This window comes from Loxodonta africana, chromosome 26 (genome assembly GCF_030014295.1).
Source record: "Loxodonta africana isolate mLoxAfr1 chromosome 26, mLoxAfr1.hap2, whole genome shotgun sequence".
Classification (NCBI taxonomy): Eukaryota; Metazoa; Chordata; class Mammalia; order Proboscidea; family Elephantidae; genus Loxodonta; species Loxodonta africana.
The window spans coordinates 36933556-36956723 of record NC_087367.1 but is presented as its reverse complement, the minus strand read 5'-3'; the positions used below and the strand labels follow the sequence as shown (position 1 = coordinate 36956723).

General features: G+C 44.4%; 1 protein-coding gene across 2 annotated transcripts in view; it reads right to left on the bottom strand.

The window, feature by feature from the left end:
* GALNT14 (polypeptide N-acetylgalactosaminyltransferase 14) overlaps positions 1-23168 on the bottom strand; it is a 499360-nt gene that overhangs the window by 192919 nt on the left and 283273 nt on the right. For both annotated transcript variants that reach the window (XM_064277243.1, XM_064277244.1), the window contains exon 2: positions 6624-6793. In XM_064277243.1, coding sequence (XP_064133313.1) covers positions 6624-6793 — 170 coding nt within the window. The remainder of the gene's footprint in view (positions 1-6623; positions 6794-23168) is intronic.

Here is a 23168-nt window from a genome sequence, read left to right as displayed (position 1 = left end):
AAGTGTATCAAGCGAACAAAAATAAAAAAAGAGCAGGAGTGGCAATATTAATTTCTGGCAAAACAGACTTTAAAGTAAAATCCACCACAAAGGACACTGTATAATGATTAAAGGGTCAATAAACGAGGAGAATATAATTGTAATAAATATTTACGCACCAAATGATAAGGCTCCAAAATACATAAAACAAACTCTAACAGCACTGAAAAGTGAGATAGACAGCTCCACAATAATAGTAGGAGACTTCAACACACCACTTCAGTGAAACAAAACATCCAGAAGAAGCTCAATAAACACACAGATCTAAATGCCACAATCAATCAACTTCACCTCATAGACATATACAGAACACTCTATCCAACAGCAGCAAAGTATATTTTCTTTTCCAATGCACAGGGAACATTCTCCAGAATAGGCTGCATATTAGGCCATAAAGCAAGCCTTAAGAGAATCCAAAGCTTAAAAATATTACAAAGCATCTTTTCTGACCATAAAGCCAAAAAAGTAGAAATCAATAACAGAAAAGGCAAGGAAAAAAAAAATCAAACACATGGAAACCGAACAACACCTTGCTCAAAAACTACCGGGTTATAGAAGAAATTAAAGACAGAATAAAGAAATTCACAGAATCATATGAGACTGAAAACACTTCCTATCAGAACCTTTGGGTGCTCAGAGGTCAATTTATAGCAATAAATGCAACATATCCAAAAAGAAGTAAAGGGACTCCTCAGTAAACATACCTAGCAACAGCTTTAATCACCTGGTGACAGGACGTGAGAGCGTCAAAGATGCCAACAATCCTGTCCAGAGGCATGATGAGAATGCAGAAAGGGATAGGAGCTGGATGAATCAACACGGGAAATCTGGGGTGAAAAGGAGGAGTGTGCTGTCAAATTATAGGGATAGTAACTAGGGTTACACAACAATACGTGTAAAAATTTTTGTATGAGAATCTAACTTAGCTGAAAACTTTCACCTAAAGCACAATAAGAAAAAAAAAAAAAAGATGGAAGGAATACACAGAGGCATTGTACCAGAAAGAATCTGTCAACGTTAAACCATTTCAGGAGGTAGCATATGATCAAGAATGGGTGGTATTGAAGGAAGAAGTCCAAGCAGTACTGAAGGCATTGTCGAAAAACAAGGCTGCAGGAATTGGTGGAATACCAACTGAGATGTTTCAACAAACAGATGCAATGCTGGATATGCTCACTCATCTATGCCATGAAATTTGGAAGACAGCTAGCTACCTGGCCAACCAATGGGAAGAGATGCATATTTGTGCCCATTCCAAAAAAGGTCATCCAACAGAATGCATGAATTAGCAAACAATATCATTAATATCACACACAAGTAAAAATATGTAGAAGATCATTCAAAAGTGGTTGCAGCAGTACATCAATAGGAAATTGTCAGAAATTCAAGTAGAATCCAGAAGAGGATGTGGAACAAGGGATATCAATGCTGATGTCAGATGGATCTTGGCTGACAGCTGAGAATACCAGAAAGATGTTTACTTGTATTTATTGGCTATGCAAAGGCATTCAACTGTGTAGTTCATAACAAATTATGGATGACATTGTGAAGAATGGGAATTCCAGAAGACTTAATGGTGCTCATAAGGAAACTCTACAGAGACCAAGAGGCAGTTGTTGAAACAGAACAGGGATAATGCGTGGTTTAAAATCAAGAAAGGTGTGAGTCAGGGTTGTATCCTTTTACCATACTTAACCAGTCTGGATGCTGAGTAAATATTTGGAGAAGTTGGGCTATTTGAAGAAGAACATGGCATCAGGATTGAAGGAAGACTCATTAACAACCTTCGATACGCAGATGACACAACCTTGCTTTCTGACAGTGAGGACTTGAAGCACTTACCGATGAAGATCAGACTACAGCCTTCAGTATGGATTATGCCTCAACATGAAGAAAACAAAAATCCTCAGAACTGGACCAATAAGCAAAATCATGATAAATGAAGATTGAAGATGTCAAGGATTTGATTTTACTTCAATCCACAATCAATGCCCATTGAAGCAGCAATCAAGAAATCAAATGATGTACTGCTTTGGTCAAATCTGTTGCAAAAAACTTCTTTAAAATGTTAAAAAATAAAGACGTCACTTTGATGACTAAGGTGCCGCTGGCCCAAGCCAAGCCATATTATCAATCGTCTCATATGCTAGTGAAAGCTGGACAATGAATAAAGAAGGCCAAAGAAGAATTGATGCGTTTGAATTATGGTGTTAGTGAAGAATATTGAATATACCATGGACTGCCAGAAAAACAAATCTGTCTTGGAAGAAATACAGCCAGAATGCTCCTTAGAAGTGAGGATTGTGAGATTTTGTCTCAAGTACTTTGGACGTGTTATCAGAAAGGACCGGTCCCTGGAGAAGGACATCATGCTTGGTAAAATAGAGGGTCAGTGAAAGAGAAGACCCCGAACGAGATGGCTGACACAGTGGCTGCCACGATGGGCTCAAGCATAGCAATGATTATGAGGACGGAGCAGGACTGGGCAGTGTTTTATTTTACATAGTGTTGCTATGTGTTGGAACCAACTTGAAGGCACCTAACAACAACATTCTCCACTCAAACCCTGGGCCTCCCAGCTGGATTAACCCATCCACCCATGGTCTGTACACAAAAGCAAGCTCAAACTTGAGTATGCATCACGATCACCTTGAAGGTTGTTTAAAACATGGAGGGTCTGGTTTTGTAGTTCTGGGGTATGAATCTGCATTTTTGACAAGCATCCAAGTGATGCTGATGCAGCTGTTTGCTTGTCGGGGAAACCATACTTTGAGAACCATTGCTCTAAGTCCTTGCTAGAAAGTGTGAAGTTTGAGAGGTACTTACCCAGAACAGGGGTTTTCAACTTTGGTTGCTCATTAGAATCACTTGGGGAGCTTGGAAAACAGACTTAAGCTAGTTGGAATCTGAGTATTGGCATTTAAAAAAAGTGATTCTTATAGGACGCCTGGATTTAGAACCGCTGAGGCCAATTTCACAATCAACATTCCACTCCCACTGGGGTTTGATTTCATTCACTCCTATTTCTCTAGCATTAAACCTAACCTTGAAACCCACTTCTGTTCTTCCCTGCCCCCATTGCCACTTTGACAAAAAACCGATCTTCTTAATGCCCCTTCCTGGTACTTGGGGGCATTGGTGCTTCCTTAGTTTTCAGCTGTGGCTGCATCTCTTGTCTGAGCATCTTCAGTTATCTCAGGAGAAACCTCCCCCTTCTATTTTAGGCCCTGAAGTATCAGTTTGCCCACACACCCTCTAATAATAATGACTGATTTTTTTTTTTTTTTACTGTTTGCTATGTAGGTAATTTACACATATTTTATTAAATTCCTACAAAAATCTAATTAAGTAGGTATCATTATTATTATTATTGTCATCCCTATTTTATAAAAGAAACTGAGTTACTGAGAAGATAGGCAACTTGCCCAAGGCCACTCAGCTAGTAAGCAGGAAAGCCAGGACTGGAAAGAGGGCAAAATGACCCCAGAGCCTGTGTCCTTAATCCCTCTGCTGTACTGCCTCCCCGATGAGTCTGTTTTATGGAGAAGATTTTGCCTTATCCTGTTCCTGGGGTAGGGCTTGTACTGCATGTTTAGGTTTCATTCTTGAGGACTTGGGTATAAAGCAGGGCTGACTCTACAGCAGTGGTTCTCACTGTGATTTTGCCCCCCAAGGGACATTTGGCAATGTCTGGAGACATTTTTAGTTGTTACTTGGGGGCAGGTGCTGTGGAATCTAGTGGGTAGAGGGCAAAGATTCTGTTAAACATCCTTTAATGCACACAGAACAGCCTCTCCCTCTCCCCAACAAAGAATTATCCAGTCCAAACTGTCACAGTACCAAGATTGATAAAGCCTGGTCTATAAGATATAGGTTACTGGCAGCCACAGCTGCCCAGAGCTGAGGCAGGCAAGGCCCAGACACTATTACAACAGGATGAAGCAGACAGGCTGAAAGGGTTAAGGGACTCAGCTGATGACTTCCACCTCACAGGCATGGATTCAACCTCATGGACATGGATTCAACCTCATGGACACAGTTTCCCTTAGAAGAAAAGGCTGGAAGTGGGAGCTTCTGAAGATAAAGATCACCACCCACTGGTGGGGAGAACACAGAGCTCTGCTGGCAGTCTCTCAGAACTCTTGTCACTGTAAGAGTGAGCCGGGCACAGAGTCAGCACTAGACCACACTTAGCCTGGAGATAGCTGACCCCATTGTGGCTTCTCACAGTGCTAGCCTGGGGCTTTGCATGCAGTAGGTGCTCCATACCCCTGTGATGGTTCCATGTACTTGTCCTCATTCTCAATCCCCTGTCCTTTCTCCTCCCTGATCACTGAGATGAGGTTCCATAAATCTGAAACTCTCTCAGTAACACAATCTTAGCTCCCACAGGACAGGGGCTGGTACACTAAGGCAGACATACGGTTGATATACTCTTCCTTTTTGTCACTCCATAGCGCGTCTGAAAGAGAGACTAAGTCCTCTCTTCCCTCCTTGCTGCAATCCCAATAGATCACATTTATGTAACAGATGGGGGACACTGGATTAGGAGTGGAGCTCAAAATCAGGCCTGGTAAACTTGGATATTGGAACAGGCTCATTTCTTCATCAGCTACTACCACGTATGTCCAGCTTTTGTAAAACTCTTTTGTTTCTGCATCTCAGGTCATAGAATCGGGTGAGTGCAAAAACTGGTCTTGCTCAGGGTATTCCAAGTGCCTGCCTGCTCAGTGAGCAGCTTCACAGGCATCTCTCCCCAAGACACACTAGCTCCTTTCCTAGCATGGAGGTGTCCCACTGTCCCTCTGGAGGGCCTCAGCATCTGGGATCAGGACAAGCAAGGGACCACCCACTTGAGACCCAGTAGGGCTTCTCAGACTTCTGTCTCTTCCCTCTTCCCCAATTTCTTAGAGGTAGCCTGTGCTCCAGGAAATAAAATAATCTAATTACCGAAAATTCTATCAGATGCAGAGGACCAGGATAAATGCTGGACAATTTATACAGGAATAATACAAACTCTGACTTTAAGAAGTTTCCAAGCCAGCTGAAAGGAGTATTCTAGATATAGCCATCCCCTGGGTTCCTGGCTGTTTGGAGCTGCCAGGCGCTGTTGCTAAGGAAAATCTCAAGGGTGATTTGAGAGGAGAGTTCAATCACAGACAGTCAAAGTTGGAAAAAATCCAGAAGTAACCCAGTCCATTCCCCTTGCTTTATTCATGGGGAAAACAAGACTCCAGCTCCTTTTAGGAATGATGGTGATTAACAAGGACTGGCTGAGTCCCTCCACAGGATACATGCTGTGTAAGACAAGGTTTCTGGGTTTTCCAACCTAACAGGGAAAACTGATCCCAACAGCCTTCAAAGATAGCCAGCATAACTACCACCAGATTAATCAGCCTCTGCAGTCATGACAGTTCTCCCCAGTGACCGCAATCTGAGTACCCACATACCCAAACAAATATAAAAAGCTAAGAAGCCAATGTCAGTCCTGCAACTTTCAATATAACACTGCCTTCAAACCCCTCCAAAGAGCTCTGGTGGCACAGTGGTTAAGTGCTCAGCTGCTAACCAAAAGGTCAGCTGTTCAAACCTGCTAGCCACTCCAAGGGAGAGAGATGTGGTTGTCTGCTTCCATAAAGATTCCAGCCTTGGAAACCCTATGGGGCAGTTTTGTTGTGAGTTGGAATTGACTTGACCAAAATGGATTTGGTTTTTTGTTTTCAAAACCCTCTGCCCAAAGCATACCGGTCTTCTATTTGGGGCCAGTGCAAAGTGAATGTCCTGCAGCAGACAGGAAACTCAGCCGCATGGGCCACTGACATACCTAGGTCTCCCAGCTTGGAGCCCAGGAGCAAGAAGGTGGGGCTGATACTGGCCTCCTTATTCAGACAGCCACTGGCCTCACTGGGAAGCATATGGGCTGGTATAACTCTAGGAAGGGTTGTAATAAGCCTCATTTTGCTAGGAGATAAAGCCTGCCACAGAGCACAAGGCTTGGTCTCAACAACCCAACTGCAGGTACAGCCTGAGCAAGGGGATGGTAGATCAGGGATGTGTGAATGGGAGACTCCAAAAGCAGGCAGTAAACCAATGGCAACTGCAGAGGCTCCCCGGCTCCTCCTCTCACATGGCAAAATGTGCATGGCTATCACAGGAAGGGTCTCTCCCAGGGACTGAAAAGATTACCATGTCGGCTTGCCAGGGGTCTACCTACCCTGTGTTCCCCTAGTTTGGAAGCCAGGCTGGGCTGTGGGGATTAGCCAGGAAAAAACAGTCCCTGACTATCGCATCTTTAGTGCTCCACAATTTCATGGCAAGTGTCGCCTAGGGCAGCCAATGGGTGAGGAAGGCAAGGTGCAGGTGAAGGAAACCTCCCTGCTTCTCCAGCCTCTCACTGGAAAGTGGGGGACTTAGGGATGGCTCACAGCAATAAGCAGCACAGACGGGGTCAATTATCATAGCATAATGCCTTTAGTGTGCAACTGGCAGCAAGTGGCTTGCCTGCCCCAATTACTGCCACTGGGTACAATAGCTCTCAGTACAGAAAACGGTTGGGGTAACAGAGTGGGAAGAACAGGAAGTACCTCAAATGGCGAGTGTCCGGGACAGCCCGATTGCTGGAGATCCGCTCGCTCTCCCGCTGGTTGAAAGCATACAGCTTATAGGGATCATCACCAACACGCCACTTTTTGGCGTTCAAATACCGCCGCTCATCAAACTGCTCCCACAGGTCATCCCAGTCAGCTTCTGAAGGCTGTGTGACAGGAACGGAAGTCTATGAGAATGGTTTTGCTGGCCCCTTCTGCCCATCCAGCAGGACCCAACCCAGGGGAGCTGCCCACTGAGATCAGCTTATGCTGGCATGGCTAGGCTCAAAGACGGGGCAGAAAGGACATTAATAAAACCATCAGTTATTTTTGTTTTTGTTGTTAGGTGCCGATGAGTTGGTTCCAACTCATAGCGACCCCATGCACAACAGAACGAAACACTGCCCTGGCCTGCACCATCCTTGTAATTGTTTCCATGCTTGAGCCCATTATTGCAGCCAACCTGAGGAGCTGATCTTCGGACACTATATCAGACAATGTCCCACTGCTATTCGTAAGGTTTTTACTGGCTAATTCTTTTCAGAAGTAGACCCCCGCGTCCTTCTTCCTAGTCTGTCTTAATCTGGAAGCTCTGCTGAAACCTGTCTGCCATGGGTGGCCCTGCTGGTTTTTGAATACCCGGGACATAGCTTCCAGCATCACAGCAACACACAAGCCCTCACAGTACGACAAACTGACAGATGCGTGGGGGAAAACCATCAGAGACAATAATAACAAACACAACAATGACCACACCAGCAGTTACCATTTACTGAGAGCCAGGTACCAGCTGCTGTTCTAAGACCCTTACTCACATGAGCTTATGCAATTCTCATAGCAATTCCATGAGTTGGATATTCCTTGTATTCGCATTATACTGAGGAGCAAACAGCCTCAATAGGGTCAGTAACTTGCCCTTAGTCACACAGCTAAGGAGTAGCAGGGCCGGGACTTGAATTCTAGTATCCCAACCCCAGGGGCCATGCTTTCCAGGGCAATATGAGAACCCCTGTCTGTTTGGAACTCACTGGCCTAAAGGACTGGCAGGGTATCTGGCACGCAGTATGTGCTCAATGACTCTCATACGTTCCTTTATCACAGGGAAAACGGTGATGGAAAGTAGACAGTCCCTGGGCGGTGCAACAGTTAATGTTCTCAGTTGCTAACTGAAAAGTTAGAGGTTTGAGTCCACCCAGAAGCACCTTGGAAAAAAGGCCTGGTGATCTACTTCTGAAAGATCACAGCCCTTGAAAACCCTATAGTGCCATTCTACTCTGACACACAAGGCGTCACTGTGAGTTGGAATTGACTCGACAACTTTTTTTTTTAAATTCAGCAGATTCCCTGTTTGTTCCTTTCATTCTCCAACCCATAAATCTGATTATTTTTAAGAAGCATCAATGGGGAAGTGAGTAATAATCCTCACCATACATGGATACAGCATTTTAGAATAATAAGGTGATTTCTTCTGTATTCATGATCTTATTTCATCTTCACCGAATTTTGTGAAATGACTAGGGAAGATGGGATTTCAGAAAGCTTATATGGCTGGTCTGAGGTCCCACAGGAAAGTGGCAGATCTCACACCAGAACTCAGTCCCCTGGTCCCTCCAGTGGCTCTTAGCAGAGGGAGGGCGTGGATGCCCCAGCTGCCTGCCCACACAGCCAGCAGGACATTTGGGCCTCAAGGCCTCAGCAGGTGAATGCTCACCTTTGGGGGCCACCTCCCAATGGATGTTAGTGCCATCACCCCTCGAGGAGAGCCAGTCTGTATCTAACAAAGCTCAGACCTTTCAGGCTCACCCAAACGTTAAACAAGCTGCATCTTTGGGAAGATCTTGTTGAAATAATTCTGATCTGGAATGTGAGGGCTTGTGCCCTGGGGTAGGCATCAATACTGAGGATAAGATAGTCACTCATGTGCCTTAACCAAGTTGCTCTACAATTCCCTAAAGCCATCCATATTCCCAGAGAACTGAGAACTGGCCCTTGCCACCAGTGACCAGGATACGCCTCCTGCACCTAGACAGGAAGGCCCAGGGCAGGCCCAGCAGATAGCAGCATGTTATTTGGCCCAGAGATCGCAGGTAAGAGTTTATTAATGTCCTGTTATACTGCTGCTACATGAATATGCTACGGGGAATTTGGGTGGGGGCTGACCAGGGAAAGGACCCGAAAATTTCCAGCCTGTCCTGCACAGTGTCACAGCCTGACGGCTGTCACCTCTGGTTGGGACATCACCCCAGGGGAACCCTGACATTCCATCCTTGTGGGAAAGGGCGATAGGGTCCAAAACTGTCTCCAATTAGCTCGTTTCCATTTAACTGACTGCAATTCTTGAAATAGGTTTTGAGCACCTACAGCACCATTTGCTACAGCCTGGGAGAGACAGAGATGGAAGGCCCCTCTGCTTGAGAGGCTTGCAATGTGAAGAGATAAGCATGGAGATACCTATAACACAATGCAGGATGACTTCACTGCATAAGCTCAATAACAGTGCTTTGACAGCACTGAGAAGTGAGGGAAATGAGGGAAAGCTTCTTGAAGAGGTGTCAAACAAGTTAGATCGTGAGATGAGTGGGGTTTTTACTTTGTTTAAGGGGAGGTGGGGAGGGGAACCATGTGTGGGGTGAAAACTCAAATAAAAGGCAGGAAGGTTGGGAAGAGGAGAATCCTTAAGGAATGGCTATCTCAGAAATGTAGATGTTGGATTGAAAAGAGGATAGTAGTGAAAGGAAACCCTAAAAAGAAGCTAGGTCTTTACGAGGTAGATGTGGGGAAAAGGTTTCTCGCCACAGTATGTAGGATGGGATGGAGGGAAGAGAGCTGGCTGCAGAGAGACTAGCTGGGAAGTGACCTCAATATTCTAACCTGGCGGGAAAAGAAGCCTGAACTAGAGCCCTGCTGGGTTCTGGGGGGATGGTTCTATCCCTCAGCTGGAGAAGCAGGTGAGGCACAAGGGGCTTCATCTCATATCCTACCCACTATTCACACCACGGAGGGCACAGGGCCAAGAGGGCATGGGGCCGAGTGATCTGCTCAGTCTGGCTGTGGCCACCCCAAAGGGCAGCTGAGATCCCTAGATTTCAGGCAGGATCTGCCCTCCTGGAGATGGTGCTATAGGAACTCAGCCAGGATTGTGGTTCCCAGAATGCCAGGAGCAGCAGCCATGAGATTGTTTTAAACAGCAAGTAAAGGTTGTCATTAAAGGGACTATTCCCCTCAGTTTGTCTGGTGTACAGAGCTCATTTTACTTGCTCACAGAGATCCCTTGAGGGTGGGAAACTGCCTGTGCTGGGAGTTTGACTTTTCCATGATGATATTTGGGTGTATAAAATAATAAAGTGTATTTAAAATAATAACTCACATTTATTTGAATGTTGTTGTTGTTAGTTGCTGTCAAGTTGATTTCAACTCATGCTGACCCCGTGTGTGCAAAGTAGAACTGCTCCATAGCTGTGACCTTTTGGAAGCAGATCACAAGGACTGTCTTCCGAGGTATCTCTGAGTGGGTTCAAACCACTGACCTTTCTGCTAGTAGTCAGCACGTAACCATTTGCTTCATCTACGGTATCCCACATTTGAATAGCAATTTATATTTTACAGAGCAGCTTAAACATACTTCCTCGTGTAATCCTCACACTCCATTTGTATAAGAGGAATTAGCCTGGAGACAATAGGTGGTTTAGTTACGGTCACCAGCTAGCAAGAGGTGGAGCAGAACTTGGAACCACCAACTTAAATCCTCCCACAGAGCCTCCTAACCCTGTGTGTCTTCTTTTTTTACTATGGGCAGAAACAACCAAGGGCATATCCTCTGCTGAGGGAGAGTGGGCAGAGGAAGTTCCCCCTTAAGGACCCAGAGAGTGTATAGGCAGAATGCTAGGGTAAGCCCCAAACAAGAGGCGGTCACTCTTTCCCCCCTTGACATGAGAACGGAGTTGGCTGAAGGCCCTCCTAGGGCTTCTGAAGGGTCACTGATTGGCCAGTGCTTCCAGTAATAAGTCGGTCATTGACTTCCAAGTTCCTCAATTCATGAGTCTCCAAGGCCAGCCTCTGTGTGTACAAATCACCACACGAGGGCACGCTTAACGGCTGACCCTGACTACCCAATCACAAGACACTGCCCTTTTCCCTGACATACCACTGGACTGTTTACAGTACAGGGTTCCCATGTTTTGGATTCCTTGCTTTCTGTGGCTCATCAAACACCTGAGAAACCTTCTCAAACACTTTAACAAACTTTCTGGGGTGCAGGAAGTGATATTCTTCTCAGAAACAACACGAAACTCTCATAGCCCCGAAAGGGTATCATTGGATGAACTCAACTGGGAAGTTATGCTGCACCTTCAAACACTGGATGGATGAATGACTTATATCATCTCTAAATAATAGATCTATCATTTAAAAAAATTCTGACCTTCTCCTGGTTTAGACCAGCACATTCCCACCTTCCTTCAGGAATCTTCCTTCATAGACTGCCTTTTCTTGCTGCCAGAGACAAGCCCTCCTGCTGGGAGGAGAGTGATGGACCAGCAAAGAGAGTGAAGAGCCAGGTGGCGTGGTGGTGAAGTGGGGTCAGAAATCCTTTGAAGGAGAAAGATTCCAAAGCAAAGAAAAAACTGACTGGTGGTAAATGTATAGTCTTTGAAGATGACCCAAGAAAATGGCGGTGAGGCTGTGAGAAGGGCAGTTCTGCCTAATGGTTAAGACCATGGGAGCTGGAACTAGACCAACTGTCAAATCCTGGATCTATTGCATAGTAGCTCAATAACATTGGACAAATTACTCAATCTCTCTATCCCTCAGTTTCCCTAATTATAAAATGGGAATGGTAATATTGGTATCTATTATTATAAGGATTAAGTGTAAATATTTATAACACATGGTAAGTACCCTCCCCAAGGTGTTATATATTTTATTATAGGCAAAAGTTGAAAAATTCTACTAAGGATCAGGCACAGTTCAGGTAGGATCCAGAAAAAAAACCCAGTGCCATCGAGATAGATGCTTTTATCAAGGAATAGGTATGTTCTCATTTTAAAGGTGAAAAAGAAGACAAGTAGGATAATGAGAGAACAAGCGGTGCCAAACTGGAGAAAGAGGGAGGAAGACAAAAACATTAGTGGAAAAGAGAGGTAGCTTCGGAACCTAACTTGTGAGCCAAGTAGTTAGCTTAAAACTAGAGTGAGAGAAAACAGGTCCAGGAAAAGATGGAGAAAAGGGGATTCAAGATTTCTTGTGGAAGTATGGTAGAAGGAAAGAAATTAAGTAAGTTAACAGATGTGCTTTGGAGCTTTAGTTTTTGATGCCAAATTATTTAAGCAATGGTCTTGGCCAGGGTTTTGACAGACTTAACAAGATATTTTCTATTTAAAAAGAAATAGTTTCCCGAGTCTCAGGTGACGATGTCTTTGTTTTCTGTTTGTGGCGTTATAGTCACCTTTTGAAACACACCTACTCTACAGTGAATAATTTCTGGTCAGAAAATCAAGTGAGGGCTCTGCTTGGAGTTGTGGGTGATGATGAGGGTCAGACAAGGTAGTGCAGGCTGTCCTGCTCTGCTTGCCCTTACAAAGTAAGCACCCTCGGTCATGGCCCGGGGCCTGCCTTCTAGAGGCAAGCCTCCTATGTCATCCATGTGGCTCTTTGGATAAGTGGGTTTGGGGTCTGATCCACCATCTCTCCCCACAAGGACCACTGAGCATGCTGGTCCAAAGTGGGAAATAGGAAGCCCTAAACCTTATGGGGTAGTCCTATTGTCCTGTAGTGCTGCTATGAGACATGTTTACTTCATCCTCAGGCAATTTCACATTCTCCAGTTCAACTTTTACAAAAATGCCTTGCCTTAGGGGTTAGAGGGTATTGCTTGTCTAAAGTAATGAAATCAATATTTGTTTCCATTTGTTTGCTGAATCTTGTGTGTGTTCCCCTTGTAAGAACACCAGAAGAAAGCAGTGAATGAGGGGCGCATGCAATTATTTCTAACCCTCACAAATCCAATAAACAATAGACTATCTTATACCTGATTTACAAATGAGGAAACTGAGGTACAGGGACAATAAATGATTTACCCAAAAGCTCATACACCTAGTAAGTCTCTGCCTCAAAGCTTTTCCTGTCTCCTCTATTCTCAACGGGACCAGGTTATAAATCAGCTGCGTGGAACCGAAAGGTTGGTGGTTCAAACTCACCCAGCGGCACTGCAGAAGAAAGGCCAGGCAACCTGCTTCTGAAAGATTACAGCCAAGAAAACCCTATGGAGCAGTTTTACTTTGCAACATATGAGGTGGCCATGAGTCAGTCAACTTGACAGCAACAGGTTTGTTTTTTGGTTTTGTGTTTTTTTTTTTTTTTTTTTTTGGTGTGGCATTGTTTTCTCATCTACATGCATCGCACTGTTTCCAGGACCACAGCCTCTGGTTTTCCAGTCTCAATCCAAGTGCTCCTACTTCCCATCACTCAAATTTCTGCTTCCAGCACCATGGAGACCAGATACTTTCAGGAGACTTTCTTGCTTGAATACAGCTCAATCCTGGATAAGTTACAAGAAGCATGGTTTTTAATGTATTGCGTGGCTTTCTAGAAGGAAAATCATCAATGTGTGAAGAAGAGTGAGGCCAGGGAAAAAAAAAACAGGTGCTGAAACCAGAGCTGGGGTAGTTGAATGCTAAGCAAAGGCAAAATGTGGGGCTGTTCTAAGAGTAAAGGTCATTGAGAAATTAAACCTTGGGTCCTAAAATGTAGAGAAGCCAAACTTAAGTCTTTTATAATTAAGCCCAAGAACAAGGGGATCAAGTGGTCCCAGATAAGTTGCACCCTTAGCTTCCAGGAGAAGCAAACACAAATCCTATCTGGAGGAAATCATCTCCAATTCAAGCCCCAAGGATTCCCACAAAGCTCACTGAAAGATTAAATCACAATAAAAAATTACCAGAGACACAAAAAAACAAGTCACTATAGCTGAGTCAGTAGAAACTATAAACAACAGATTTACAGCCTAAAAAGACTCTAAATACAAGATATTATCAAATACAGAATAAAGCATAACTGTAAGTACAATATTTGAAATATGGAATAAAAAATTAGCAAGGAACAAAAGACTAACAAAAAATGGCCAGGTAGATTTGAAAAAAAACCAAACATAATTTTCAGAAATGAAAGGTATAATTATTGAAAACTGGTACCAAACAGGCCAAACAGATATACTTTTAATCTGCAAAGAATTTTCACTTGAACATCTCTTTTATTACTTTTATGAAATAGGCAGGCCTGTTATAATGTTCGCATTTCAAAGATGAGAAAACCGAAGCTCAAGGAAGCAAAGGAGTTTGCTCAAGGACACATATATAGGAAGTTCAGAGACTCTACCACAGGACTTCTGACCTCAAAACTTGTATTTCTTCCACATCACCGATGTTCTATTTATACATAATCGCCCTGCCAAAACGCAAAATGATCTGCTCGCCCTTATACTGTTCTGTTGTCCATCCAGCTGGGAGTGACCTTATTTTTCCAAGGGTCAACCAAGAGACTGAAGATGTACAGCATAAGCCCTCATCATCTAACACTGCTAATGTAAGTCCTACCTAGAGTGAATGGTCTGGGAATGAAATGATGATTGGTAACAGACTTCCCCTCAACTTGCAGAACAAACTCAAAGAGGGCCAAGCAAGCGCTTTGCTCACCTGGACACATGGCAAAAGAAAGAGCTGGAAACCCTTTTCCCTCATGTAGGGACAGCACATCAATTATGGATTATTAGATAAGATCTTCATTTTAATATTTCTACCATGTATTATCACCTCTTCCTCTCACTGGAATTCTGTCTTAGGAGTTATTTAACTAATGTACAGAAATCTAAATTTATTATGATCTAACTCACTTTAGAAACCAAATTACCCTGCACTAGAGAAGGATCAGGTCAATATTCCACTTGGCTTTCTATTTATCTTCTACAGGATTTTCTCTCCATCTCTTCAGTATTCATTTTATCTTGAGTGCTGGTAATAAATTTAAATTTTCCTCAGAATTAAGCAATTATTCCTTCAATGTTGTAGTTTAATGGTTGGTATTAATTATATGACAGTCACTTCTTAAAGAGTTTGATAGATGAAATGGAAATACAATAGGGGAGGAAAAGGGCTATTTCTCAGACCAAATGAGCTGGCAGATAATTCAGCAGGGATGAGTTTGCTCAGCTATCCTACTTCCTTCTGTCCTTTTTCCCCATTTTTCTCCCCACTTCACTCCCCCAAAAGCCAGATGCCTAGAAAATGGGTCTGCTGGGAGCTGTTGTGCTGTGGCTTCCTCGAGCACTTGCTTTCTGCCAGCCTGGACGCCCAGCCTAGACTCCTGTCTTACGCTGGCTTCTTTCTCCCTTTGATTTTAGTTTCATTTAGTCTCTGAAAACAAGAGCAACCACTGCGAAGCTCTCTCCTTCCCACTATTGCCTAGATGTATGCACTCACCAACCCCACCCCAATTCCACACCGCACGAGTATAACTTTGAGGGAAGCTTCAAGCTTTCTGATAGGAAACAATGTCCAATAATTATTATAATTGCCTGAAAATTCCAACTATGAAATATATAATATGATTAGCCAAATGGACAGAAACCCAGTTTTTGTTTCTGGAATAGAAAAAGAATCCATGAAATTTGGACCTTATATGGAGTATAATTTGCTTACTAATTGGCATGAGAGGGAAGTGCCAGGGAAGTCTAAGTGAGTGGAAGAGATGATCTGTGGGTGGCCTCCTGCATGTCCCAGGGTGTGTGAGCTCTCATGCTGATGTGTCTGCTTCCCCTCCTCTCTAATGCTCTACAAATTCCTCCACAAGGCTCGTTTATGTAGTGGGAATTCAAATCACTTGTCACTTAAAAAACACGTCATGATTGCTGGTGGACATGAAAGCTGAGGAAGAGCCAATTCTTAATTCAGTTCCTGGCCTGACCCCACCATCTATTTCTATATCCCTTTCTTTGTGTTTATTTATTTATTTATTTTTAAGTAGTAAACAGGTCAAAGGAACATGAAGAGCCTCTGTCTCTTCCAGTTCTGGATCCCAGAGAGCAAAAAGCTAAGGGAAAAAAAAAAAAAGAGCCAGTAATCTACACAGGGCTCAGGAGAAAGAGGACTTTGTGGCCTGGCTGGTGCACAGGAGGGTGGATTTGCACATAACCAGGATGCTGGTGCTGGCAGCATGAAATCAGGGTGCCCAGAAGAGACCAAGAAGAGGATTTGGACCTGAGATGGGAAGAGCTGGAAGTGAGCCCTGGAAGAAGGCCTCCAGCTGGACAGCACTGAAAGCTGAAACACCCGGTCTCTGGTGTGGATAGTTGAGCCTGTATTGGGCATAGGGTCCTTTCACCAAGGGTGATACTGCAGATATCTTCCAAGGGCAGGGGTGTGAGAAAGAGGAGGCCAAATCTTCCTGGTGTGGCACAACAATGTGGCCTTCAGCAGGACAGAGATGGGATCTTGTAGTCAGAAGTCTGCCCCACTGGAAGCCACTTCTAGAAGAACAACAACAGCAATAACTAAACACTTCTCACAGTGGCAGAAGAGGTTTCCCCCCAAAAGTCAGATTTCTCTCTCATCTCTTGCTTGCTGTATGGGCCTGATAAAGCTAAAGGCATCATCAGAAAACTATTTCACCTCAAAGAGTATGGCCCCCGGACACCCTTTCAGCTCAGTAATGAAGTCACTCCTGAGGTTCACCCCTCAGCCAAAGATTGGAGAGGCCCATAAAACAAAACAAGACTAAAGGGGCACACCAGCCCTGGGGCAAGGACTAAAAGGCAAGAGGGGACAGGAAAGCTGGTAAGAGGGAACCCAAGGTTGAGAAGGGAGAGTGTTGACATGTCGTGGGGTTGTTAACCAATGTCATAAAACAGTATGTGTACTAACTGTTTAATGAGAAAATAGTTTGTTCTGTAAACCTTCATCTAAAGTACAATTAAAAAAAAAAATCACCTCAAGAGATTGCTATGGGGCCAACCAAAATTCAACTGGCCCTACTGAACAAAAGTCTCCAGCAGGGGTCACAATTGTTCATGCCTTTAGAGTTCCTGATAACAGAGACATGAGCGGAAGCCTTGTACCTTTTGGTACTGCACAAGACCTGGCAAGTTAGACTGCTTTAAATCTCCCTTAGAAAATGAAACAAAGTATTCTCATGGGCTGAAACTGTGACCCCTGGGACAGTAATGGAATAAAAGGAAAAGAATAAAGAAAGAAAAAGAAGGCAAGAATGAACAGAAGAGGGAAAAGTGTGCATACTGTGTGTTGTCCTTTTGTGACTGCTTCTCTCCTTCAAAGGGCCTTTTGTTCATTTTAACACAATTTCACCTGGACAAAGATGCATTGGTGAGAGTGTTGTGTGTGGAGGAGATGGAGGGGGTGGAGATGAGCAGAAAGGGGGAGTGAAGCACCAGGGATGATCCCATAATTCCTTCCTTCTTGACAGTCTCCTGGATGCCATAACAGAACAGGAGTCAGGAAAGCCAGGGTCCCAAGCCTAGCTCTACTCAGCACGTCCTTCAATCTCTTGTAGTAAATTTCTCCCTCTCCCACATGGGCAATGCTGGTCTTTACCCCACACAACATTATAGACCTGAATTAGATCTTAGAAATGAGATAAAACATGAAAAATTGCTTGGTAAAACTTTATGCATATGCAATATACTACTATCATCAACATTGCTGTGGTTACTATTATTTCTTTTTGAGACTGAATGCTAATGAAGGAAAAATACAATTTACATTCAGCCAATTTATGTTTAGCTGCTTTCTTCCCTGTGACAAAAATGGTGGACTCTGACAGCAACCCTTGACGGCTGAATGCATCACCTTACTGTCCACCTGCGATGAAAGCAATAGGTCATTATCAACACTGATGCTTCCTGGAACTCGATAGTTCTTTTCTACCCAAAATCTCCATCTCAAAGATGTCTGGGGAGGAGAGGAGCAATGCATATAAGTAGGAGCATGTTGTTGTTGTGTTCCATCCTGTCAATTCCAACTGATAGCAACTCTATAGGACAGAGTAGAACTGCCCCATAGGGTTTCCAAGGCTGTAATCTTTACTGGAACAGATTACCGGGTCTTTTCTTCTGTGGAGTTACTGGTGGGTTCCAACCATTGACCTTTTGGTTAGAAGCCACGTGCTTAACCATTGCATCACCAGGGCTACTTAAGTTGAAGGATAGTACCATGCAAATGCTAAGACAAGAAAATTACCTAAAGAAACATAATACATGGGTACATTACCACTTTAGAAGGCTAGAAATTGAGCTTTGCATGGCCTCTGTGCTAACCTCTTTTTGTGTGTATGGAGGTGGGGGCTGGGGCCTACACAGAAGCCTCCCAGCAGGTCAAGGCACCTGGGCTACAGGGCCATCTATGACTTCTGGCCCTCCTCCTCCTTCAGACTCATCACCACAGAAAGGCTCTCTCCATGCCTCTTGGGACTTTACTTCCAAAGGCCCGTAATGGAAGAGCCAGTCCAGCAGATACAGCCACAAGGAAGGTATTTAGCAAGTTATGCAATTTCCCAAAATCTGCTTCTGGGTTCTTCTCAGGCAAAGATGACTTCAGGAGAAATCAGGATGTAAATGGCTACTGGAAGTCAGGAAAAATGACTGACTTGAAAAGCTGACAAATTCTCACCCTGGACACAGCTATAGCAACTCAGTTTTCTCGTGTTTAGTACATGCCAGGCTCTGTTCTAAAAAGTCACTCCTTCAATATTCAGGACACGCCTGGGGTAGGCACTATTAATAACCCCACTTTCCTGAAGAGGAAAGTGAGTTTGTTAAGCTAAGAGACTTGGCCAAGGTCACACACTATAAGTGGAGGTTCTGGGATTCAAACCTAGGCCTGTGGGCTCTTAGGCACATCCTTAACCTGTACCTGCACTCACAGAGGGTCATTCCTGGAGGGAGGCTTCTGAACCTAGCAACTTCCCAAAGACAGACAAAAGGAGGAGAGAGGGAGCGCTGGGCAGAGGCTCAGTCACTGATACACTTTCTGCAAGGTTATCCTGGAAACAACTTCCCTAATCTACGTGCTGAAAGGTGCTAAATTGGAATCTGGCAGGAGAGTTTCATAGTCAAGCGTCCCCCTAGGCTCTGTCATTCATTCCCCAAAGGTGATATCAGCCAAAAGCCTCAAGCTGTCAGCTGAGGAGAGCTTGTCCCTCTCTCCTTTGCCTCCAAGGTAGATGTTAGATCTCCCCAGATACTGTCTGCAGGGAGGGCCCTGATTTGAGTGCATTTTTATCCGCTCTATAAATAAGGTGACATCCAGATACCGTTTGGCTCCCTCAAAACTAGGTCAGCTACTGACTATGTAGGTGTAGTGTTGGAGTGAGTGACTTTGAAATGACTTTACCTCCTCGGGACTCCCTGGGGGCATTTGCCAGCTTTTCATGGAAGGAGTTCTTTTTATGTCAAAGCAGACTCACAGTACCCAAATGCCATGCCTGCTAAATCTGTGTGGCGGTGGGGTGTCTGCCTCAGCCAAGAGCAAATTAAGTGCTGACAGGGACATAGCAAGTGGTCATGGTACCCTATAGGACAGAGTAGAACTGCCCCATAGAGTTTCCAAGGAGCACCTGGCAGATTTGAACTGCCAACCCTTTGGTTCACAGCCGTAGTACTTAACCACTACACCACCACGGTTTCCGTGGTCATGGTAGCAGGCTGAAAACCTGGGAGAAATCTTTGTGAGCCTGTCCTAACACTGACTGTATCCACGACACAGCAGGAACCTGTTCCACAGCACAGCATCTAGTATGAACTATAAAAAATGGATTTATGATGCACTTACTTATGTAAACAGACCCACAGGGGCATTTCTCTTACCTTGGGAAGCACCAGTAATTATCCCCCAAATGACGTGTTCATCACCAACCATTCTTATCCATTCACGAAACCACTTGTGGCATGATGAACTGCTATATGGGTGTAGAGTGTCAGAATGACATTTAATGTGTCTTCTATACTCTAATTCAACTTCTTTGACTCCACACTCGCCTTTCCTTAGAGGTCTTTGGGTGGTGCAAATGGTTTGCATTCAGGTACTAACCTAAAGGTCAGCAGTTCAAACCCACCCAACAGCACCATGGAAGAAAGGCCTGGAGAATTGCTTCAATAAAGATTACAGCCAAAAAATATCCTATGGAGCACAGTTCTACACTGTAACACATGGGATGCCATGAATTGGAATAAACTCGACAGCAATGGGTTGGTTTTGGGTTTTTTGGCCTTTGTCTTAGCCTGGATTCTCTAGAGGAGCAAAACCAGTGAAACGTATATAAATATATAGAGAGAGATTTGTCTCAAAGAAATAGCTCACACAGTTGTGGAGGCTGGTAAGTCCCAAATCCATTGGTAAGGCAGCAGGCTGCTGGCTCATGGAGTTGCAAAAGTTGGTGAATTCAAAATCTGCAAGTCAGGTGGCAGGCTGCTGGCTCACGTCCCAAGAACTGGAGGTCAGAGGATGATGAGATGAATGCTTGGCTGCTCATATCAGATCACAAAATGGAGGATGATTACATAATGTCTTCCAAACCATTGAGAATCACGACCCTAGCCAAGCTGACACATAACATTAACCATCACAGCCTGTATTTTACTTCTCCAGAATTAGGCAGACTGCCACTTTAATCAAATTCAATACTATATGGGAATCCAGATTTGCAATTCAGATACATTAGGAAGAGATTAATCACTTTGCCAGAGTTGTTTAGGTTTCATTTCATAAAACACACATTGCACTACAAGGTTCCTTTAAATAATCCATTTCCTTAGTCATTACAATCAGATTCTGGTGACAAAGACAATTCCGTATCTGTGCAACTTTTTCAGAGCAATATTTTAGGAACTGCTGTGAAACTATCAAAAGCTCTATTGCCCTCTTGCCTCTCAGCTATCTAAGTCTTCACCCTCTAATCATGGTAGCAGGGGCCCAAAGTTCTCTGGGGCACTGCCCCAGAGCAAAGCATTTCCCTGCTGAGGAAAATGTGCCATGTGTCATCCTGTGAGAGTGACAACAGCACCTCAGGTTCAGTCTCTTCTTCCCAAGAAAGGAAGTTAAGGCCTACCGGGGGAATTTGACTCACAGATGTTCAACACCAATGCCTCCTCAATTCCCCAAGGACCATAATCTCCCTGAGGGTCCTTCCTTCAGGACTGTGGATCTGCCTGGTGTGGCATCCTCCTGTCTGATTCACTAAGTGGCTCAGTGCTGATCTCCCTTGGCCTGGCTGTCCTCAGCCCCCATCAAACAGCATCTCTCAGCACGTTAAACATTAACATTTTTCAAGGAGAAAAGATAACGGCACTTTCCCGCCCCTCTGAAAGAGGGGAAAGAGGCAGCAGAGTAGGGGTGGCAGGATGGCGCAGTCTGTAGAGAAAGTAGGTCATTAGTGGTAGACTACAATTTTCAAGAGGTTGTTAATGCTTTGTTTATATGGATTTCTCCAAATGTGACATTTTAATGGCAACATAATTGTGTGATTACAGTGCAGTCGACACTGCTTGGGGAAGGAAGGAGGCAGGAACTCTAGTGACCTGCTGGAGGTGGCTCCCTGCACTGGTGAAGGGGACCATCTTGGTCCCCTTGGTCCCACTCGGGCTTGGCTGCTTCTGACAAGCATGAGAAGTGGCTCCCCAAAGGGTCCTCTGCTAGACAAGGGCCATCGGTTTCCTGCAAACTTGTATCTGGTGTACTCTTTGGAGGGAAGAGAGGGTAGTTACACCTTAACCTCAGAGGCACCCCAATGGTGGTCGCACTTGCCTTCACTTTATTCATTTTACGTATACATGCTCTCAATTATGCATTATTCCTTGAATTTTTACTATAATTTTTTTAATAAAGGGAGAAGGCCAACATATATTCAGAAATAAGTGAATATATCAAGAAGGAAACCCTGGTGGTGTAGTGGTTAAGTGCTATGGCTGCTAACCAAAGGGTTGGCAGTTTGAATTCACCAGGCATTTCTTGGAAACTCTATAGGGCAGCTCTACTCTGTCCTATAAGGTCACTATGAGTCGGAATTGACTCGACGGCACTGGGTTTGGTTTGAGTTGGTATATTAAGGAGAGAGTGGCAAGGAAAAGGATCCCACATTTATTGAGCATCTATCTACCAGGTACCCAGCACTGAGTCATAATTTGGCACATTCATCTGGCTGGACCTCTCAGCAACAGCCCATCCCACTGGGGAAGCCCCCCTTCAAGTACCCTCCTCTCTTGGCTTCCAGGACATATCCTATCCCCCAGGTTTTTTCTTATACCTTGGCCTCTCCTCCATCTCTTTGCTGGCTCCTGCCTGTCCCTGGGTTCTAAATGTTGGAACTGCTCATGGGTTTAATCCTTGCGCCTCTCTTTTCTCATTACACGTTCACCATTGGTAACTTCTTCCAATTCTGTGGCTTCAAAACCATCCATAGGTTGATGATTCCCACTGTATTTTCCCCATTCCAGATCTCTTTCTTCAGCTCCAGGTCTGTATTAAACAAATGCCTACCTGACTTGTCCACTTGGGTGTCTCACAAGCACCTCACACTGGTAGGCGAAGATAGCTACCACTGAGTCAACTCCAACTCATGGGGACTTTATGTACAACAGAACAAAACTTTGCCCAGTCCTGTGTCATCCTCACTATTGTTGGCATGTGTGAGTCCATCCTGGTGACTATCATGCTCATTCCTTGCCCTCACTGGCCCTCCACTTCACCAAACATGTTGTCCTCCTTCAGCAATTGATCCCTTCTGATGGCATGTCCAAAGCAAGCAAGTCAGACAATGTGCTGTTGTGACTCATAACTTTTTCACTAATTTTGAGAAGTAGATCTCCAGGCTTTTCTTCCTAATCTGTATTAGTCTGGAAGCTCCTCTGAAACCTGTCTACCGTGGGCAACCCTGCTGGTATTGAAATACCAGTGGTATAGCTTCCAGCATCAAAGCAACATGCAAGCCACTACAGTATGACAAACTGACAGACAGGTGGTGGATCTCACACTAAGTATCTCACACTAAGATCTTCCCATCACAACCAACTCCTCCTCCAGTCTTTCCCATATGAGGAATGGCACCACCATCTGCATAGTTGTTCAAACCAGAAATCTAAGAGGCATCTTTGACTTTTCCTTTTCCCTCACCCTCATCTTTATCCTCATCACCTTAAGCCCCACCCACATATCCAAATCCATCACTACATCGCAAATCCATTCTGCCTTCAAAATATATTTATATCCATCCACCCTCTCTCTCATAACCATACCCTACCCTCCTAACAGCCATGCCCAGCAACCACTGACCCATCCATGGACTGCTGCAATAATCTCTAGCTTGACTTTGTACTTCTTACCCTTGGCCTCTCCAACCTGTTTTCCAGATTTCACCTTCTTAAAATGACATTTGACCCTATCTCTCCCAGTATGGCTCAAAAAAACCTTCGGTGGCTTCCCAACGTACTCAGAATAAAGTCGTCACTCCCTGTCACGACCATCAAGGCCCTGCCTGACCTGGCTC